Source organism: Oryctolagus cuniculus, chromosome 12, assembly GCF_051225735.1.
Source record: "Oryctolagus cuniculus isolate XC-2025 breed Fujian yellow rabbit chromosome 12, ASM5122573v1, whole genome shotgun sequence".
Taxonomy (NCBI): domain Eukaryota; kingdom Metazoa; phylum Chordata; class Mammalia; order Lagomorpha; family Leporidae; genus Oryctolagus; species Oryctolagus cuniculus.
Genome location: NC_142878.1, coordinates 65516747 through 65539053, shown reverse-complemented (window position 1 = coordinate 65539053; position 22307 = coordinate 65516747). Strand labels below are relative to the sequence as shown.

Genomic DNA, 22307 nt, shown 5'->3' with positions numbered 1-22307 from the left:
GAGCGGTAACGGCACCTGAGCAGTCTGGGAGACAGTGAAGGGGAGCGAGTTGAGTCAGAGCAAAGAGGGCGTTCTACTGGCTGAGCAAAGGCCTCAGAGCCGCTGAGCGTGCTCTGCTCCGGGTCAGGCCCCGGGGGAGCTGGGGGAGGGTGGGACCGACCGGCTGCGCCAGTGAGGCACTGCCTCGGGTGCTGGCTGCTCCCCCTGCCCAGCAAGTCCGTGACCCGGCTGGACAACGAACTGCTTTGCAGTGCTCTTGCATCTGTCAGCCGTTTGTCATCAAAACTCGGACCGAAGGCTGGCTACCTGTGAAGGAAGGAGGTTTTTTTTTTTCACTCATAGTTTTGTTGGAATTTCACAATCCGAGATTCAGTGGGTCTCTTTGGTTTGGTCTCCTGGCCAGGCCGCAAGGTGGCAATGGTGACCCGGGGGCAGAGGAAGGAGCCCGTGACAAGCCAGGAAGGGGGAGAGGGAGATGGGGAAAGAGAAGGCGCAACCCAGCTTTTATCAGCACCTCCTGAGGGCACCCACAGGTGCCCCTGCTAGCCACCAGAGGCAGGGACTGACTCCCCGTCCCCCACGCCCACCCCTGCCGCCACGGGGGCACTGAGCTTCTAACACTGGGATCTTCAGGGAAATCCAAGCCATAGCAGTTTTCTTCTCAAGTTTCCGAACCCTTGGACAGCCCTGGGCCTGACGGGGACCTTGCTGAGCACATGGGGCTGTGGGCTCTTGCGGGGCTTGGCTCTTGAGTAGCATAGGGCCAAAGCTACCCGCTTTCCCCAGGGAGCACTGCGGCCCCTGGGCTGGGTTAGCTCTCCCTGCCCTGACAGCTGTCTCGCTGGCATTCAGTGCCCGGCTTCCCTTCAGGACTCCAGGCTCCAAGAGAGCAGGAATTGGCATTACGCTCTCCGCAGTGACTCGCCAGTGCCTGGTACTAGTAGCTCGCCACCCCCCCACCCCCGCCCCCAGGTGAAGGGAGCCAGGGGCCATACACTACTCCTTCTGGCAGATGGCTTTGAAGGAAGTCCAGGGGCTGGGAGTATAGGGGGGGGGGGGGGGGGCTTTGGTCCAGGCTGCGTCACGCGCTCAGGGGATACTTTTCACTCTAGGTGTCTCAGTTCCCTTCTTCGTGAGGTGAGGGGCACAGACAGTGCTCACATCTTACGCTTGCAAAAGGGGTCTCTGCCCACCGCCCGCCTCCCGCTGCGACTTCCGCATGTGTCAGAAAGACAAGGCCTCTGGCAGACTAGAGAAGGACCGCCCAGCGCCAGCCGGAGAGGCTGAAGCGGCCTTGCAAAGACGCAGGACCCTTAAGCAGAGAGGGGAGAGGTAGACTGGAGTCTGAGGAAGCAGTGTTTCGTTTCATAGCATGAAACAAACTGCTCCAACCACTTAGATAAAGAGCAAGATTTTTTTTTTCCAGAAAGAAAGAGAATGAGCCCTGCCTCCAGCGCTGACTTCGCCCACAAGTGGTGAAATCCAGAGGCCTCCTCCCTCTCCTCCCTCTTCACGCTTGAGGCCGCTGCCAGGGGCCATCCCCCAGGGCCATGTGTGCCCCAGGGAGCCGCTGAGTGGGAAGACGACTCTGAGTGGGAAAGCCCAGCCAGCCGCCCGCAAGCTACTCACCGGAGGCCTCTTCCAGACGAACTGGATGGGGAACTTCTGGCTGTAAAAGAGGGAGGTCTCATCCGGGGGGAACTCGGGGTCCACATACAGAACCTTCTTTTCCAGACACTTCTTGTGCAGCTGCTGAAATGTCTTCTCTTTCACTCCGATGATGGGGAAGTTGCGGCTGATGATGGCCGAGTAGATGCCGCTCGGGTTTCCGCCCCCGGCCTCGGTGGCCTTGCCCTGGGCTGGGTGGGGGATTGGCCCTGGGGACCGGGGCTCAGCCCCTGTCCGTGGGGCGACAGACGCACTGATGGCCGTCGGCATGGCGGGCGACCCTGGAAGGAACAGGTTTTTAAGGAATATGAGATGCAGCTATACCTTCAAGGAAAGGGAGCGATTGCGAAGGGGAAGCCGGGAGGACTCCAAGTTTCCAGCTCCTCAGAAGGTTGTCCGGCTTCCACCCATCTGTAACGCTGACCTTGATCCCGGAGCCGTCCGTTGTCCCGAGGAAGGAGTACTACAGGGTTTCTGAAGCAGATTCTCCCTGGGGGGCTCCGACCAGCGGCATGCCTGCCAGAGGGAGGGAGACCGAGAGTGAGGGTTGTGTTTCAGTGGCCTGAGGAAGCTCGAGCCAGGGACACTAAAAATAGACATGAAGAAAGATCGTGCGTATGGGAACGAAAGAGAGGCTAGCATGAAGCTAGACTGCATGGGACATTTCTGTGTGGTCAGTGAGTCCTGGTGTACGTGGGGGTTAGAGGGGACGTCTGAGGAAGGTGGACATCCACATGCATCCCTGAATAGCCTGTTACACAGACTACCGACGCTGGCCACAAAATCAATGGAAAACAATGTGGGGAAGAAACTAGCTAAGGTGCATGTGAGTTACTGAATTCCAGGGGAATATTCTCTGTGTTATAGATAACGTGATTTTTGCTTTCTAAAACTCTAAGATATCAGAACATCATTCAATACTGAATTCGGAATCTCTTCTAGAATGTTCTGGTGTCAGCATTCAGTGGAACAGTTTGGACAGAAAATGCCACTCAGCAGAGACCTCAGTTGAGGAAATCCCTGTCTCACCCACTTGAGCGAGCCACCTCCTGTCTCTCCCCCTGCCCTCAAATAAACTGTGGGACAAAACCTGCTATAAAAAGCACACCTGAGCAGAGATTAGATGTTGACTATTCTGCCTGGCCACATTAGCACCCGAGACAGAGGGAACTGGACACTGGAACCAGGTTGACCGGCAAGTCCTGGGATGCCATTCCTAAGGCTTCAGGGCTCTTAGCTGAGAGTGGCTCCAGGGAAGGGAATCGGCTGCCTGGCCTCCACCTTGTCTTCTCGGCCACGTTCCAAGTCTAGGGGAGCAGAGGTTTGTCCCAGACTGCAGCCAGGCCTGTTCCCACGTGGGCAGCCCCCCATCCAAGGTTAGCTGCTCTGGGAGAAGGTGGAGAGTGACAGCTGAAAGAGGGAGTACTACCAGGCTCGGGATCCCTGGGGCCACAACTCTGAGGAAGCCTATGTCTGCGCGGGTAGGACCATCAGCCCATGCTCTGTTCCTCCAGAATGCCCAGGGGTCTTGGCTACTCCCAGAGAGGCGGAGGAGAGGTGAGCAGAGTCTGCGGGCTGGCTGGGTTCAGAGTCTGGCTTGGTCACTCAGTGGTTGTAACTTCAAGTGAGTTACCTTTTCCTTTCTTCCCATGTGTCAGTTTCCTCAACTATAAAGCAGGTACAAGGATAGCTGTTGTGTTACTCGGTTATTGTAGACACCGAACAAGTTAGGTAATGCATTCATTTTTTTTATTTATTTTATTTTGGACAGGCAGAGTGGACAGTGAGAGAGAGAGAGACAGAGAGAAAGGTTTTCCTTTTCCGTTGGTTCACCCTCCAATGGCCGCTGCGGCCGGCGCACCGCGCTGATCCAAAGCCAGGTGCCAGGTGCTTCTCCTGGTCTCCCATGGGGTGCAGGGTCCAAGCACTTGGGCCATCCTCCACTGCACTCCCTGGCCACAGCAGAGAGCTGGACTGGAAGGGGAGCAACCGGGACAGAATCCGGTGCCCCGACCGGGACTAGAACCCGGTGTGCCAGCGTCGCAGGCGGAGGATTAGCCTAGTGAGCTGCGGCGCCGGCCGGTAATGCATTCAAAACAGTGCCAGGGTTGGCCTACGCACTCAACAAGTGGTGTATTAGAGAAGACCTGAATTCAACGTTCCTTTGGGTTAGGTCAGGTGGAATGATACAGTCACTGTATGAGCACCTGCTCAACATCACCTGGGTGGACATTACAGGGGTCAGTGCAGTCGGCCCAGGCTCACGTGGTGAGACGCTGGCCCATCCACCTGCCCTGAAAGAGCTTCTGAAAAGACTGACACCCAGCTCACGCTCGCCAGAGGCACAGACAGCGGAGGCAAGGGTTTCCTCCCCCGGAAGCTGTAAGTTTGTGTCTCAGCCTGGTGCTCCACACCACCCTGAGATTCACAGCACCGCTCCTGTTTTATTATCTCCACCTGTTGAACTTGCTGTTTGCCAACAAGCCCGTGGAGGTAAGACCGGGTCCCACACACCCTCAGGGTTAATCACAGAGAAGGCCTTTAATAAATGCGTGCTATGCTCCTTTATCTGCAGAACGAAATTACTCTGGGTGAGATCTCCCACACTTACCGATGCAGCCAGTTTCTGGGCTGGTTTGCGCTGGCGAGGCACTCTCCAGGCCATGTACCTGCTGAACGTTCCCTCCCGGGCTGTGTCAGCCAGCTGCACCTGTTAGTAACTGAGAGTGTTCAATGGGAGGGGGCTCTCGTCAGAGCCGAGTGGAACTTCAGACACACAGAGGGCAAGGTGCTGTTCATTTTGCCCTATCAATTGTGGGGGTTAAAAAATCTTCTCAGTTTGGGAGATCCAGACTCAAGATTTACTCAGCTGGGAAACTTGGGCTGTGCGGGAGCAATGCAGTCTGGGCCACAGATAAAGGGCAGTTAAGGAGCACATCAACAGTGGCATGTTTCAGTACCCAGAAATGTCTTCCAGGATAGAGAACTCATTTTATTCACTTTTTTTGAAAGATTTATTTATTTGAAAGTCAGAGTTACACACAGAGAGAAGGAGAGGCAGAGAGAGAAAGAGAGAGGTCTTCCATCCGCTGGTTCACTCTCCAATTGACCACAATGGCCGGAGATGCACCAACCAGAATCCAGGAGCCAGGAGCTTCTTCTGGGTCTCCCACATAGGTCTGCTTTCCCAGGCCATAGCAGAGAGCTGGATCTGAAGAGGAGCAGCTGGGACTAGAACTGGTGCCCATATGGGGTGCCAAGCGCCACAGGCAGAGAATTAACCTACTGCACCAGATTGCCGGCCCCAATAACTGCCATTTTTAAAGTGCTTACTATGAGCCTGGCACTTAGAGTGCTTCAAAACACTTCATTTTTAAAAATATTTATTTTATTTATTGGAGAGTCAGTTACAGAGAAAGAGAGGGAGAGATGGAGAGAGACCTTCCATCCACCGGTTCATTCCCTAAATGGCCACAATGGTTGAGACTGGGCCAGGCTCCTGCCAGGAGCCAGGAGCTCCATCTGGGCCTCCCACCTGGGTGGCAGGGGCCTAAGCACTTGGCCCATCTTCTCTGCTTTTCCCCTCTGCATCATCAGGGAGCTGGATCAGAGCAGCAGCCAGGACTTGAACAGTTGCTCCCACGGGGGATGTGGCACTGCAAGCAGTGGCTTAACCCAGTACACCACATGCCAGTGCCTCCACAGTCTTTGTCTCTCATGACCTTGACACTTCTCAAGAGTACTTGCCAGGCATATTGTAGAATGTCCCTCAACTTGTGTTTGATAGTTTTCCTGTGATTAGACTGAGGTTATAGAGTTGGGGGAAGAATATTACAGAAGTGACGCACCCTCATCCTCTAAGCATATTTGGGGATTGATAATGCTATGTTTTATTACAGGTGATGTCTTTTTTTTTAGATTTATTTATTTATTTGAAAGAGTGAGAGAGACAGAGAGGCAGAGAGAGAGAAAGAGAAGTCTTCCTGTACTGGTTCACTCCTTAAATGGCTGCAATGGCCAGGGCTGGGCCAGACCTAAGACATGAGCCAGGAGCTTCACTGGGGTCTTCCATGTGGGTGCAGGGGCCCAAGCACCTGAGCCAGGCTCTGCCACCTTCTCAAGTGTATCAGCAGGGAGATGTATTAGAAGTGGAGTAGCTGGGACTTGAACCTGCGCCAATATAGGATGCCGGTGCTGCAGGTGGTAGCTTAACCTGCTGTGCCACAGTGCCGGCCCCAGGTCAGTCTTGAGAAAGATGGTGTCTACCAGCCTTCTCTACAGTACAGCTGTTTTCCACTTTCCACACACAGACTATTTTAAGTCTCTACAACAACCTGTGGGTTTGATTACTCTCATTTTACAATCAAGGAAATAAGATTTCTGCTGTTTTTTACAATGAGTTCATGGAAAACTCAGTATTTTAAAATCAATCTCTCCCTCTCTTTCTCAAACAGATAAGGAAACCAAGGCCCAGAGAGGTTAACTGGCACAGCTAACATCACTCAGCTAAGTCTTTGTGGCATCAAACCAGAGCACAGGTTTCCTGATTTCCAGTAAACGAGTAACTACAAGACCAAGATGCCATTAATGTGGACTCGGCATCCCTGCATATAAATAGGGCTCCCCTTCCCCTGGCTGTGACTGGGGAGGACTCTCACACCACCAGCCCTGTGGGAACAGCTGTCAAAAACAACTGTCTAACCCCGGGGAGGGGGGGCTTGCTGTGGCACCACTTCCCTTGGCAGGGCTGGTCGCGAGACAGGCAGATCTGACAGCAGATGCCAACGTCTCCTTTATTTCTTCTGGAGCGCTGGCTGCACAGCCTCCATTGTCTAGTGGAGATGCTCAGGGCCTCCTACGACCTGGCTGTGAGGGAATTTCAGTAGCGAGCACCCTCTGGAATTCAGTCTTTGGCAGGTGAAAAATCCTGAGAGCAGTGGGGATGCCTGGTATTGTCACAGGAATCCCATTACCCAGAAGGCTCTTTTGTAAGGTGGTTAATTAGGAGCTAAAAACCATTCAGCTGCAGAGTTGTGTGTTTTCTGTGTTTCTGCTGCCAGTCATTTGGATACTCTGATACTAAAAAAGTGAAAAAACTATCTGCTCATAGTTCCAACCACAGAATTATTTTCCTAAACCCCAGAAAATTCTTCTGTCTGATCATAGAAAATATCCCACTCAGATGTTGACAACTGCCCCAACAGTGTTCTGTATTGGCCGAGTCCAGCCCAGGACCACACCGGTTGTCATGTCTTCCATCTCCTCAGTCTGGAGCTGCTCCTCAGGACTGTTCTTCATGGCCGTCAGGCTGTGAAGAGTGTGGGATGTCCCTCAAATGGGTTTGCTTTACTGTGACTTTTACTTCAGACGAAACCACTTCAGAAATATTTTACCAAAAAAGTTTCTATGTTGCTATTTCTATGTTGCTATGTATAGATTTTTGAAAAAAGATTTATTTGAAAGGCAAAGTGACACAGGGAGACAGGGAGATAGAGACACAAATACAGGCATCGTTCATCTGCTGCTTCACTCCCCAAATGGCTGTAACAGTTGGGGGTGGGCCAGGTTGAAACCAGGATCTATTAAACCTATTAAATTAAAATAGATTAAAAACAATCACTTACATTAGGGAAGAGTACACCAGTTTTTAGGCTGGATCTTAGGCTAGCAAGAGAAATTTGAAGCTTGGAACTGTGGCTTCAGCTGATGTAGGGTTCTTCCTTTCTTCTCAACTGTAAAACTCACAGAAATGAGGGAAGAATCTGCAGAGATCCAGGTGAGCCATTTATATGGCACAAGGCTCACATCTGAACTGACGCAAGGAAACACGTCCAGCAGGAAACACACAACGTTCAGTGCATTGGGAAAGAGTTCTGTGTCAGAGAAGCAAGTCAGACACAAATACGCTCAGGGCACAGCAGTGAGGCCAGTGCTTGTGACATCTAGCTGCATCCACACTGGAGTCCTTGGTCTGAGCCCTGGCTTTGCTTCCTGAGCCAGCTTCCTGCTGATGCACAGCCTGGGAGGCAGCAGTTCCTGGCTCCGGTACCTGGGTCCCCGGCACCCATGTGGGAGACCCACATTGAGTTCCAGGCTCCTGGCTTCAGCCTGGCCCACCCCTGGCTGTTGTGGTCATTTGGGGAGTGAGTGAATCAGAAGATGCAAGATCTCTGTCTCTCGGCCATGCAAATAAAATGAAAGCAAATGAATAAATAATACTAATTAAAAAATACACTCAAGTGTCACTTTTAAATCAACCAGCTGCACCAGTTAACCAATCACAGCTGGCAGTCACTGATAGTCAAGTATCATGGTGCTCTGGCAGACATGAGAAACACAATATGCTTTTAGAAAACATACAGCCTAGGAGGGGAAGCAGGGGAACAAATGTACTTTGAAATATTCAGGTACAACACCTGAGAATGGTACCCGGAGCACAGCTGCAAGCCGGGCAGCATTTTAGAGAAGGCAAACCATGCTGATGGGTACGGGCCGAACAGGCGCGTTAGGGTAGTTAGGAAGGCTTCCCGGAAGGCCAGGAAGAGGGTAAGATTGCACACGTGGAGGGAGCAGAGGCAGACAGGCGGCAGTTGGCAGGCTGCTGGTGTGGGAAGCCTGAGAAGGTGGTGTGCACGCTGAGGGGTGCCGAGGAGTGGAGGCAGCCCCAGCAGACGCTGGCAGCAGGGAGCCACGAGGTCTCCAGAGCTGAGAGAACCATGATGCATCCTGTAATGTTCTGTTCCATGCCGAGCCACAGTAGCAAGAGGAAAACTTTTTTTTTTTTTGACAGGCAGAGTGGACAGTGAGAGAGAGAGACAGAGAGAAAGGTCTTCCTTTGCCGTTGGTTCACCCTCCAATGGCCGCCGTGGCCAGTGCGCTGCGGCCGGCGCACCGCGCTGATCCAAAGCCAGGAGCCAGGTGCTTCTCCTGGTCTCCCAGGAGAAGGACTTGGGCCAAGAAGGAAAACTCCATAATATTGAGCCTCACTTTATTTAAAGTTTTGATATTTTGTTCATCATGGGTTATTTCATATTAATTTTCTTTAAAAGATTTATTTATTTGAAAGTCAGAGTCAGAGAGAGAGGAGAGATACAGAGAGAGAGAGATCCTTCATTTACTGGTTCAGTTCCCAAATGGTCACAATGGCCAGGGCTGGTTCAGGCTGAAGCCAGGAGCCAGGAGTTTCTTCCTGGTCTCCCATGTGGGTGCAGGGGTCCAAACACTTGGGCCATCTTCTGCTGCTTTCCCAGGTGCGTTAGCAGTGAGCTGGATTGGAGGTGGAGCAGCCACGACTTGGAATTGGCATCTGTATGGGATTCTGGCACTTCAGGCCAGGGCGTTAACCCGCTGCACCACAGCGCCGGCCCCATTCATTTTTATTTTTAAAAATAGTGTATTAACATATTTCTTATTTTGACTGTTTCATTTTTTTTTTTTTTTTGCATCTCCTTACATTCTGTGCCTAAGGCCAGTGCCTCTATTTCTGAAGTTTAGTGGTAGGGATGTGGGGGCTGATTTTGTGATTGCTAATTATAGCTTGTTCATATTATAAATATTCTTTAGTTTGTAGACAGCATTTGTCACAAAATAATTCAAACAAAGAAGCTTGAATTTTAAGGTTGATTTGGAACTTCTGAGCCTGGGAAGCAGGGAGTCTTTCGTGCCCCTGCGTGGATCCCTAGGGGACAGGAACCCCCGCTGCTGCAGCATCTGGGGTGCGCGCAGAAGAGGCTTGTTCCGCCTACCCCATGTGGGGGGTGACAGGTGACTGTGGGTACCAGAGCCCGCCGTCCTCTTGGAGAGCACCCTTAAGCACCTCAGCCGCAAGGCCCGAGGCAAGCCTGACCACGGGGCCACTTGAGTAGGCGTGGCCCACATCACCACAAACCAGGAAGCCCTGCTCACTGGTCACAGTGCTTACCACAGGGCTGGGGGCCCAAGAGGCAGTGGAAGACTCCTGAACTCAGTAAATGTCTCAGGGCTGCCTGGGGCTTGGGGGAAGAGGTGGTATCTGACACAGAGAATACTGCTGGTACATCTTAAGGATGTAAATTCTGAAATCTCAAAATCTGGACTCTATCATGCATTAGTGTAGTGGTGACTCAGCAAAAGATGATCTTGAGCCAGGGTTTAGATTAGGTTGCAGCACGAATCTCAAAAAAGGCCAAGGGAGGGGTGGGAAAGTGCAGGCAGCTCTCTGATGGCGTCATCACATGATGTGGACCTCCCAGTCAGCGCCAATGTCCAGAGAGAGCTTCTCCAGGCGCAGGGTGGACGCTTGGGCACAGTATGTAAAAGCCACAGGCTGGTCTTTACCATCTAAAGAACAAGAATAAAACAGGGAAAGTTGGATGGGTAGCTAGGAGAGGAAATGTTTTCTCACTCCATCATAAAACCTTGTACCCTACTTAGGAGAATCCGCATTCATATGATATTTACCCATGAACTTCCATGAATTTTTTGAAGCATGAAACAGTTCGTGGTTTTGACTTATAAACTGGTTGGGAAGAAACCGTAAGGAACAAAAAGGGTCCTGTCCAAGAAAGTTAGTAGCCAAGGAAGGATGTCAATTCCACCCTATGCCCTTTCATACTCCATAAACACGAGTGGGATTCTCTGTGGCTTCAGACTTCTATAGTTCCAAAAAATACTCAGAAGCTACAATATTAAAGCCCCCAAATAATTTCCCTTAGAAAAATACTAACAGTGAGCAGACAGACCCTAGAGCTGGTACACTTGACTTCCATCAGAAAACACAGAGCCTGTCTGGGCTCAGCATAATACAGCAGTTTTGAAACTAATCATCTCCTCTCTGCAGATACTTCTCTATTCCCAAAAACAAATGGGGAGGTAAGAAAGGACTGTTTCCTCACCAGAAGAGTGCGTGGTCACAGAAGACGGCTCCTTCCCAAGACCTAAGACCAAGATCTGCTCCACCACACACTTGCTGGGATAATGACCCCTCTTGTCGGCACAACTGGAGTGGATACAAAGGTATTAGGAGAAGGAGAGGGACAGGGGTTGAATTGGTCAACATCTCCAGCCTTGTGGGTGCCCTTCCATCTGTCCCTACAGTGGCAAGATCCCTAGAGGAGCCCTATTTACCAGGATGAAGTGATGAGACAAGATGACTCCGTGTGCCAAGGACTAGCTAACCAGTGGCCAAACCAATTTCCCTTCAACAAGCTATTTAGTAAATTCGTACACTGCCTTCTCTATTCTGTGCCTCTTTTCCTAACATTTATGGTGCCGCGTGAGGAGGCACCCATCTGCAACTCTTTTCCTAACAGAAATCACTGCAGGACACAAACATGATTGGACATTGTAATAAAATTATAAGAAACCAGATATTTAATGAATTGGTGGATGATAAATGAATCGAATCAATGGGAGCTTATGTTGAATCCTTCCTATGGTTTAGGAAAGAGGAAAGGAAGGTGGAGTCATAAGGAAGGGGTCATTCATGGCAGGGTGACTCACTTCTTTAAATAGTACCTTAAAAATGTCAGCTGTGCATTTTAGGGTGCCCAAAGGATAGCCTAATTTATTTTTAAAAGCATGCAGCTTCTCTCTCTGACATTACCTATTGTTCAAAACACTGGAACAGAATGAAAACTTCCTATGTAAGAACTGCTTCTGGTGGAGGTACTGGAACGAATGGCCGTCATCCAGGTATAGCTCACCCACTGCAGAACCCTGGAAGGAGAATCAGAGACCTCTTATAGCGAAAGCCCCTAAAGGGAAACAGTAAAATTAAAAACAAAACAAAGCAAAAACAAAAACACTTGTGAAAAACCATGTTGAACAGAAGCTTAACATCCAAGATGCACAGAGTAGTCATCCAAATATCCAACCACTGCTGCGTAGATAATGAAATAGTATAAACAGGAAGTAACGTACAGGGAACGCAAAGGGTTCGACCTTGTGGGGAGACATTTGACCTGTGAAGCACAGCCCTCAGGGAGGCGGCTTCCCTGACAACACTTTCTCAGAATATGACAAGGCCAAGACAATGAAGTTACAAAGAATCCACAGGGGACAGAGCAGATCAATGGCCTCTAGAAGCCCTTCCACGTAGACAGTGGGGTCTGCTTCCCTTGCTGTCCACGTCACAGCGCTCCACATGGCAGTCACTGCTGCCAGCAGTGTGGGATGTCCTATGGACCTCGAGTCTCTTGCATTTCTTGGTCTTACTTGGTCCCAAGGCCCATAATTTAGCCCAAGAACACAGGCCTAAGGGGAACAGAGCGAAAGGACAGTCACAGCTTACTTATTTTATGATGTTAATGTAAGAGCAAGTATTACTGCAGCAAGAGCAAGAATCTGGTTTGGTCCTGTAGTATATTTGGGTAAACAGACAGGAGAAGAGTCTGCTATGGGTCTCACTTGGCTCAAAAGGTCTCCTCAAAAGGACAACTTAGTTACTTGTCCTTCCAGGCTTTGCCCAAGGAGATTTAGTTGCTTGAGCCACCTACTGACAACAGAGGTCATTGGGCGGGGTTAGGGTCCTTAAGATGGTGCATAGACTCAGGTGCCCCCTCACGGGAGACCGGGTTTCAGGGTGTTACCCACAGGGCCAGGCGGCCTGTGGGGCCATGGACTTTCAGTCCGTAGTAACCAGTAACACACTGAAGAGCACCCACAGGCCCAGGGCACACTCCACACACGTTTCTGTCTTTCACAGATCTCAGAGTTCCTGAAGAACACTGCCAGGCATTTCACACTAGGTCCTCTGGATATTTCTGTACTTGCTAAGATGTGTGACTTTTAAAAAAATTTTCATTTACTGTTTAAATCATGTGTTATGATATCATTTAAAATTCAGTTTTTGTATCTTGGGGCAAGACTACAAACTTTTTTTATACCTTTTGGTTATTTTAAGCCCTTTGCCATCAATGATCATATCAACTGCATATTTTGTATAGAGAATTTAAGTAGAAAAGTTGCAGATGTATTGGATGTACTACAGGCATGATATGAATGCTTTTTACCTAGTCAGCAGAAAAAATAAAACACAATCTCAACGAAAAAAAGAACAATTCCAGAAAAGGCAGATCAGCCGGACAAGGATTCAGAGATGATTCAAAACCTCAAGTTGTAGAGGAACATTAGAAACACCTATCTCATAGATGAGGTACACCCTACTTACACGGTGTCATGCCCAACAGGCTCCCAGTGCTGAGAAAGAGAGAGAGAGAAACAAAAAGGGTAACAGATTTTCCAAATACCTTAGTGCTTAGAGCAACTCGGAGTCCATATGGAGAGTGAGTCATCCACCCCGTGGATTTCCCCACAGTTGTTTTTATTGGGACCACAGTTCCACCTCGTTGAAACACTGGTATCTGTAACACAGCAGTGCTATCATGGCGGCAGTATTTGTGCAGATATAATGAAAGCAGGATTTTCAAGTATTTCATCAAACAAGATTCTTGGGGCCAGCATTTTGGTGCAGTAGGTTAACCTGCTGCTTGTGATGCCAACATCCCCTAACTGGAGTGCTGGTTTGAGCCCTAGCTGCTCTGCTTCTGATCCAACTCCCTGCAAATGCACCTGGGAAAGGAGCAGAAGATGACCCAGGTACTTGGGCTCCTGCCACTCATGTGGGAGACCTGGATGGAGTTCCTGGCTCCTGTATCCTGGCTCTGGCCTGGCCTGGTCCTGCTTATTGCAGCTATTTGGGGAATGAACCAGTGCATTGAGGATCTCTTTGTCTCTCCCTCTCTGTCACTCTGCCTTTCAAACAAATAAAATAAATCTTAAAAAAAAAAGTTCACATTCTTTACAATTGCAGACTCCAGAGCAAAATAACTTTGTGGGTACAGAGGTGGGCCTTGACGTGAAAAGGAAAAGAGCTCAAATAATGAAAAATAAAAGGCCCATTTAAAAATTGATTTAAAAATTTATTGATATATTGTCTATATTTATCTTTGCTATTTTTGTAAGTGATGAATTCTGCCCAACCTATAAATGGCCTCTCCTTTTTAACTTCCTGTCAATAAAATAAATGTTTAGTTTTAATGCTCTGCTAAAGAATTCAACTTTTCTGTAGGCCCAGATGTATATGTATACCATATGGGTTTTTTTTTTAAATTATTTATTTGAAAGGCAGAATGAGAGAGAGAGAGATCTTTCACTGATTCACTCCCCAAATGCCACAATGGCCAAGACGATGCTTTTGCAAAAGCCAGGAACCAGGAACTTCACCATGTCCCATGTGAGTGGCAAGAACCCAGTACTTGGGCCACCATCTTGCTGCCCAGGCACATTAGCAGGAAGCTGGATGGGAAGTTTTGGGAAACCAAGACATCTCACGCATGCCTTAACCTTCTGTACCATAATGCCTGCCCCTACTAGGTGGTTTCTTTGGAGAGACGTTTGTCCTTACTGTAACCTATACCCTTCCTGCTCCTTTTCTCTCTGATCACCTGAATGCCTGACTCAGTTCTGGGGGTGAACCTGTGAAACCACTTCTGTTATAGAAACCACAGGGCACTTTAAGTGATATACTAATAATAGGGTTGTGGAGCATGCCTCCCTTTGAGCCTACCTCCTGACAGCTGTGGGAAGAGGCTTCTCGCTTAAATAATCTTGCTTTGCTCAGTGAAAAAAAAAATACTAGGGTTGTGGACCCTTGTGTCTCCTGGAATGGCCTTCCAGGGAAGGTCTGGGAGGTTTCCTGCCTGTGCTAGGGCAGCTGCCTGGCTTTCACTTTGCTCTGAATGAAGCATTAGTAAGGAGAGGATAAGAACGTAGGAGAAGCTGGGGGCGGGAGAGTAGATACCCCCTCTAACTCGCAGTTGGCAGCAAGGGATAAAGCACATCTATGTCCCACCACAGCTGCTCTCCCTTACCAGCCGATCTTGGCCTCCCTCGCCCCACATGGGGGCTCGTCTCACTTCTGCCTCGAAGCAGCTGGCACCCTGGACAAGTGCTTTAATCGCTCTGAACCTGAGTTTCTTCACCTGTTAGTGGGAGGGGTTACAGCAGATGCTTGTGAAAGTCTCTTCTAGAGACTTTGCTGCCTGAAATAATTTTCTTTGTAATGAGGTTCATCTTGTTGCTGCTGATTTTAAAAAATAACAACAGGATTTATTTATGGATCTGCACCATATTATACTGCCTGGGGTAGCGGTTGTGATTCAGCTGCAGGAATAAACTCAAGATGGAAGGGACAGAGCCTGTGGACTCTGACACCCTACCCGAGGTGTTCTCTCAGACCTAGAGGCCCACGGTCACAACTGAGAACTCAGGGTTTGGGACATGGTCCCTAAAAGGCATTCTATGTGGCATGCATCGTGGCCACCACGTGGTCTCTGTTTTCAGTGTCACTGTTTTCTTACACGTATGGATGTGAACACCCTGGGAAGACTGATGTGTATCCCCAGTGTTTCTGTGGAACCAGAGAATGCGTTTCCTTTGAATGCTTTCTTTCCTCACATTTTAACAGCTCTGTTGATACAATTCACATCCTGCACAACTCATCAATTTAGAGTACACAATTATGCAGTCATCATCACAATAAAAAAAACCTGGTCCCTGTTCGCAGTCACTCCCCACTGTTTCCCAAACCCTCCTCCTGCCCCAGCCCTGGGCAGCCCTGCGTTATTGTGCAGAGCACCAGCACGCATAGTTCTTTCTCTATAGGAACACATTAAGGACGGAAGGTTTACGTGCCTCCTCCCCCATATATGTGGAGACAGGACTTTCTGGAGGCAATGAAGGTTAGAAATGAGGCCACACAGGTGAGGCCCTGCTACAGGAAGAGACACGATGTGTGCACTTTCTTTCTCTCTGCCATGTGAGGGCTTGGTAAGAAGGTGGCTGTCTACAGGCTAGGACTGAACGGACCGGCACCTTGACCTGAGACTCTCAGCCTGCAGAGCTGTGAGGAACTGAACTGCTGAGGCGTAAGTCGCCCAGCCTGCGGTATTCTGTCAGGTTAGCCCAAGCAGACTGCTAGGCACAACAGGAATAACAGCGATGGGTGAAGGCAACTTACAGTGTCCAAGGCTACTGGGATCTTCACGGTGCGTCCTCCTTCCCAGTGAGCGAATGTCTTAGAGTCATACCAGACCTGAAGTGTAAGAGACCCCAGGAGAAAGACTGCATGAGTATCTCCGCTCACAATGCCACTATCGGGAAACATTCACTTCGCTGCATTTCAAATATGCAGAACACTGCACTACGTATAGTTTCTTCCCCTAAGCCTTGGGTAGAAGTTAGGAAGAACATATGCTTTTAAGAAGATATCAGGCCGGCGCCGCGGCTCAATAGGCTAATCCTCCGCCTGTGGCGCTGGCACCCAGGGTTCTAGTCCTGGTCGGGGCGCCAGATTCTGTCCCGGTTGCCCCTCTTCCAGGCCAGCTCTCTGCTGTGGCCCGGGAGTGCAGTGGAGGATGGCCCAAGTCCTTGGGCCCTACACCCGCATGGGAGACCAGGAGGAAGCACCTGGCTCCTGGCTTCAGATCGGCGCAGCGCACCGGTCATAGTGGCCATTTGGGGGGTGAAACAAACAACGGAAGGAAGACCTTTCTCTCTGTCTCTCTCTCTCTCTCACTGTCTAACTCTGCCTGTCCAAAAAAAAAAAAAAAAAGAAGAAGAAGATCTCAAAGGATCATAACTCATTAGTTTTTCAGGCCATTTGTTTGTCTATCCATCCACTCAGGAGTTACTTCCTGATCAACTCACCAAGTGCCCAGTGCTGTCCGAGGCGCTGGGTATTCGGGGGTGAACAGACAGTTCCTGCCTTTGGGGATCCAGTAGCCCACTTGCACTGTAAAACTTAGTGCTCCTAATAGCAGAGGAGGTGGTGGCAAAGGGAAATCAAACACAGGAAGGAAAGCACACCGCAAGCAAATAAATCACAAATAAAGCAGGAGAAAAGCAAAGCATTAGAGGAGAAAACAGATCTGGGAACAAACAAGTGGAAACATTACCACAATGGTTTTTTTTTTTTTTTTTTTTTTTTTTTACAGAGTACAATTCTGAGGTAAGGGCTGAACATTTTCATGGGATTCCTGTCAAGGGGGTTTAGTTCCTGAGGTGCCAAAAAGAACCCACAAAGTAATTTGATAGGTTAAATCTTTTTTTTTTTTTAAGATTTATGTATTTATTTGAAAGAGTTACAGAGAGAGGTAGAGACAGAGAGAGAGGTCTTCTATCCAACAGTTCACTCCCTAGTTGGCCACAGCAGCTGGAGCTACGCCCATCTGAAGGCAGGAGCCAGGAGCTTCTTCCGGGTCTCCCACACGGGTGCAGGGGCCCAGGCACTTGGGCCATCTTCTACTGCTTTCCCAGGCCACAGCAGAGAGCTGGATCAGAAGAGGAGCAGCCGGGACTAGAATCGGTGCCCATATGGGATACTGGCGCCTCAGGCCAGGGCTTTAACCTGCTGTGGCACAGTGCCGGCCCTTGATAGGTTAAATCTTTAAGATACCACCGGAAGAGGGTGGGGCCAGGCTGGGGCTGCAGCCCAGATGCTGTGGGAGCTCTGCACAGAAGGCGCTGGCGTGAGGTGCACTGCCTGGCTGTGTGCGCTGGGGGTGGAAGAGGTGGATGACACAGACCCCCATATTTCTTCGTGTAGAGCACACATTAGGGATCTTTCTGGACCATGTCTACAAGCTCTGTGTGCAAACAAGCGGAGGGTGGAGAGAAGACGTTAACAGGGGACAGGAAAACCAGGCCTCCATGAACTGTGCCAGAAGCCATCTGCCTCTATTCCCCCAAGAGCTTTATCCATGACTGAGCCTGCATCACCCACCCAGCAGCCCACTCAGCAAATGGCACATGTGCTTCCAGAGCCTCTGCCTGGACTACTCCCTTCTTGCAGAACTACCTTGGTTATGGAGCACAGGTCATCTGGTGTTTATGCGTGCTATGGACAGGCAGGCAGTCTCTGCATTAATGTGGTCTGAAGTGACCTTCTTACCACATGGACTGCATCAAAATGGCATGTGTGAGACTAAGGTGACACCCTGATAACTACCCTGATGGTGACGATCCTTGCTTGGTGTTGGCTAGTCCTGTCTTTCACCCACCAGTAGTATGAAGAGAACATTCACATAATGCAGGCCCAAACTTAATCATATTTGACAAGTATTTATGTACATAAGGAGGGGTATGTGTTGGTTAAGCTGCCACCTGGAACGCCCACATCCCATATGGGAGTACCAATTTGAGTCTTGGCTACTCTGTTTCCTATCCAGCACCCTGATATGCCTGGGAAGCAGCAGATGAAGGCTCAAGTACTTAAGTTCCTGCTACCTATGTGGGAGATCCGGATGGAGTTCCTGGCTCCTGGCTTCAGCTTTGCCCAGCTCCAGCTGTTGCAGACATTTGAGGAGTGAACCAGCAGAGACCAGAAATATCTCCCTGTTGCTCTGCCTTTCAAACAAACACATAACAATTTAAAAAAAATACAAGAAGAGTTTTCTACAAGATGAATACAGCAAGCCCCCTAAACTCAGAGGCCATGGTACTATATGAAAAAGATTTTTAGTTTTTTAAAAAGAAAGTGGTTGACAGTGTTAAGGTGTGCACTACTTGTTTGAGCAAGCTAAAGGAGAAGGTCCTTATACAATTAGCTTTGCACCATGGAACCCTTCTAGACATGATGCAGCCAGCAAGAAGATGCCAACCCAGAAAAAGAAGCCTAGAGGAGCCTAAGCATCAGAGAAGTGCTCATCGGGCTGGCCTGTAAAGGGGAAAGCCTGGCTTGGGAAAGAGAGCAGCAACTTAGGAGATGGAGCATTCGGGGCACCGTGTACCTTCCTGCTGGACCTGGCCTAGCGTGAGCCGACTGATGGTAAAGCGCTGTCTGAAGAGCAGATGGTGTGGACAGTGGCTGAGTAACTGTGTTTTCTACGTGTGCACAGATTCTAACAGCAGGTTTGGGAAAACTCTCTTTAAGCTACGCCTTCTGTCAGAACTGTCTAGGATGGTTCTTGGTTCTCTGGTTCTGTGCTCCAGACTCCTGGGGCTTAACTATTGTCTGATTGTGATGCTAACGGCACTCTGCATTCAATTAAACTCCCAGGACAGGCGGAACTCAGCTCTGCCTACTGATTTTGAAACCAGTGGTCTCAGTTGTACAAATGCTAGGATGTGAACAGGAGAGGAGGCCTGGAGAGCAGGTCCAGGGCTCAACACTTTGAGGTGGTACATGTCTGAATCTGTCTTCAGCCTGTTGTCTCACTGATTTAAAAGCTGTTACACTAGGGAGCGTACTTCTGAATAAGAGTATGGTTGTTTTTTTCCAAGCAAATTATTCAATGCATTCTTTTGGCAGAAGGGAGAAAAATGCTTAACTGGCTTCTTATGAAGTCAGGTATTTAAACGATGAATGACTAATGTGTTTAGTGCAGACCGAATATACAATAATTGCTAAAAGGTAGTGTGAAATCCAAATCCTCTTTTTCTCTTTCTCAGCCACCTCCTGGGGTTACCAGATCCTCTAGGTAGCCGGGCTGTGGGGCTGCACTGTCCTGCTGTGAAGGGGCTGGGACTTGACCATGCTGGTGACACTGAACTCTTAATCAACATGATCAACTCCACTGTGGTCCTGATGTCCTTAATCTTTTTGCATTCACTTTGTAATACTTTGTCCAAGATTTCTGTACCTGTGTTTATGTGGGATATTGTCCTGGCTTTCTTTTCTTGTAATGTCTTTGTTTTTCCTCTTCTCTCTGGCCAATTTCAGTAGTTTTAGATCAAGAGGTAATGAGTATGAAAGGTAAAAAGCTGATCCAAATGAAATTTGGGGGCTGTCTACCATTTCCAAGAGAGATGACAATGAGAGGCATGAGGCACATCCTCTGGTGCCCCAACCTAGGAGGGCTAACTGGTACAAAACACCACGTGGAGCAGACCTGGAGCTCAGCCCACAGGCACCTGCCAAGTGCCTCCTGTGTGCCTGCTATCCATCCAGGTGAGCAGCCTAGGGTGAGCAAAACAGATGAAAACCAAGGCCTCCAGGGAGTGAACATTCCAATGCGAGAAGCAAATAATAAACCAAACAAGTCAGTCTGAAGTAGGCAGGCATACAGGTTAAAATTGATCAGGTTTGTGAGCTGCAAGACCACACCTTCGCCACACCCCTGTGTGACCTCATGCCCCTACCTGGCCACACCTGGGTTCCCACCAGCCAATCAGGTTAATTAACCACTCCCCTTTGAGAGTGGATTAAAAGCCTGGGACACGGTGTGTGTCCTTTCTCTTCTTTTCCCTGGCCTCTAGCCAGTAGGGGGCTGGCTGCAGCCCTGAGCCCCCAGGGCACATGGCCTTCGGGCCACCTGCCCTAGGCTCCCTGGCCTAGATGCTCTTCCACATGGCTGGTTCCTGGTGCTCGATATGAACCCAGATTTACCCCTCTCTCCTATAGATAAAGCTCTCTCTCTCTTAGGATTTCTCTCACTGAATAAAATCCTAAAATGTACCATGCTGCCTTGTTTATTTATGCCAGGATTTAGAATTCTTCTCTAAATATTAGGCAAGAACCCTCTTGGGCTTATTAATATTGGGGATTTATTAATAAGCATATGGTGATATCATATGGTACCCCATATTTCGATAACATATGTGGTACCCCAGGTGGGGCCTCTGGGGAACTTTTTTTTTTTTGACAGGCAGAGTGGACAGTGAGAGAGAGAGACGGAGAGAAAGGTCTTCCTTTGCCGTTGGTTCACCCTCCAATGGCTGCTGCGGCCTGCGCACTGCGCTGATCCAATGGCAGGAGCCAGGTACTTATCCTGGTCTCCCATGCGGGTGCAGGGCCCAAGTACTTGGCCTGGAAGAGGGGCAACCGGGCCTCTGGGGAACTTTAAGGGGCCACATTTTCATATAGATCTTAGGGGCCCAAATTCTGATATCAAATCCACAGGTAGCAATTAGAAGGTGGCAAGTTTTGTGGAGAAAACGAAAAGACTGGAGAAGGGCTAGATGGCACGAGGAGCAATGGGAATGGTTCGTAAACCTTTTTTTTTTTTTTTTTTTTTTTTTTTTTAAGATTTTACTTATTTGAAAGTCAGAGTTACAGAGAGGCAGAGGCAGAGGCAGAGGCAGAGAGAGAGAGAGAGATCTTCCATCCACTAGCTCACTCCCCAGATGGCTGCAACTGCTGGACCTGGGCCAATCCGAAGCCAGGAGCTTCTTCTGGGTCTCCCACATGGGTACAGGGGCCCAAGCACTTGAGCCATCTTCCACTGCTTTCCCAGGTCATAGCAGAGAGCTTGATTGGAAGTGCATCAGCCAGGACTCAAACCGGCACCCATATGGGATGCTGCCATCATAGGCAGCACCTTTACCTGCTATGACACAATGCAGGTCTCAGTTTGTAATCTCAAATGGGTGGTCTGAAAAGCCCCCACTGAGAGAGAGACACTCGAACAAAGGAAACAGTCCCCATGGAAATATGGGGAAGAGTGACAGTGAAGGATTCAGACAGCCTCTCAGAGCATGTGTGCTAGCCAGCCAGCTGAGGTAAAGAGACAGGCTTGGCACAAAATAGATCGGATCTTCCGCCCAGGGTTTGTGATAGTACAACACAAGAAGCAATCACAGGCCTTTCTGAGAAACCGTATTGATGGAGTCTAACAGTCACAACAAGGAGCGTCCAGTGATGACGGCTCCCAAGTAAAATTTGCGGCTGAAGCAGAAAGGGAGCCAGTTCCCCTTAACAGCAGCCTACTGCTCCGTTAGAATCCACTTGAGCAATTCTCGCCACAAATGCTCCGCAAGACTGTTTTCTCAGCTGCTGTTGGAGTCAACCTTTATCTCAGGTTTCTGCTTGGCAGCCGGATCTTTGCAAAAAGCTCTCAGCTTTAGAACTCCAAACTCCTGGAGAAACCGAGAGGAAAGCCCACACACAGTCCATGACCATTCTGGAGAAAAGTCGGGTTCTTGTCGTGTCAGCAACGGCAGGCACAGTGGGCTCATGGCAGCCCCTCAGACGAGTGCCCTGACTTCGCAGTTCCACAGTGGCTCAGAACCCTCCATGACTTGCCCCTGACCACAGTGGCTCAGAACCCCCCATGACTTGCCCCTGACAGCTGCGGCCTACGGCGACGCTCAAGGCTCTGAGACTCTCTCCAGGGTCTGTGTCCTTCCTGCTCTCCACTGCTCGTTCTTTTTGCTAGTCCAGTGCCCCCAGTCTCGGCCCTATCCCCTCCCCTGGCACCCTTGGCCGTCCCTGTCACTGATCTGGCTTTGAGGGCTGCTGTTCTTATGGCCTGTGGTGCTCTGCCCTGAAGACCATGGTTTATTCTCTCCTCTCCCCTGTATCCTGCCTGGGTTCAGTGCCCTGGGCTTCAGAAGGTACAGGATGAGATTTTATACAGTGACAATAATGAATGACAGTAACTAGTGAAAGGGCAGAGGAAGGCTGGGGGGCATACAGAGAAGCCACTGTTGGTTTCCCTATTTTGGTTAGTGTCTGGAGATCAGCCCTGGGCAACTAAACCAAGATTCAGAGCTAGAATGAAAGAGCAAAGTCTTCGTACTTACATCTGTCCCTCAGAGGTACACACCTCACAGTAACCTGAAGATATCTTCCTGCCCCGAGACTGTGTTTTCAAGGAGCCACTTACATAAGTCAAAGTGTGAATACAAAAGGTCACTCCAGGGGGTAGGCATTTGGTGCC

The 22307-nt window shown here is 49.5% G+C and overlaps 1 protein-coding gene, 1 long non-coding RNA gene and 1 pseudogene across 11 annotated transcripts in view; 2 read left to right on the top strand and 1 right to left on the bottom strand.

Moving 5' to 3' along the window:
• The first annotated feature begins 837 nt into the window (after nucleotides 1-837).
• On the top strand, nucleotides 838-11016 carry LOC149123089 (uncharacterized). The gene is made up of 3 exons (XR_016218053.1): nucleotides 838-934; nucleotides 1427-4161; nucleotides 10487-11016. It is a non-coding gene; the product is annotated as an uncharacterized LOC149123089 (long non-coding RNA).
• Nucleotides 7102-22307, bottom strand: part of GANC (glucosidase alpha, neutral C) — an 81691-nt gene continuing 66485 nt past the window's right edge. For 9 of the 10 annotated variants that reach the window (XR_011380877.2, XM_002717959.6, XM_089310140.1 and 6 more), the window contains 5 exons: nucleotides 15668-15742; nucleotides 12897-13010; nucleotides 11252-11364; nucleotides 10542-10645; nucleotides 7102-9987 (listed from right to left, as the gene is read on the bottom strand). Coding sequence is in view for 8 of the 10 variants with exons in the window: in XM_002717959.6 (XP_002718005.3) it covers nucleotides 9878-9987; nucleotides 10542-10645; nucleotides 11252-11364; nucleotides 12897-13010; nucleotides 15668-15742 (516 nt within the window). In the remaining 2 variants the exon portion in view is untranslated. Of the gene's footprint in view, nucleotides 9988-10541; nucleotides 10646-11251; nucleotides 11365-12896; nucleotides 13011-15667; nucleotides 15743-16356; nucleotides 16460-22307 lie in introns of all 10 variants that reach the window. The other variant, XR_011380876.2, reaches the window with a different exon arrangement.
• On the top strand, nucleotides 17154-19127 carry LOC127483742 (AKT-interacting protein pseudogene; annotated as a pseudogene).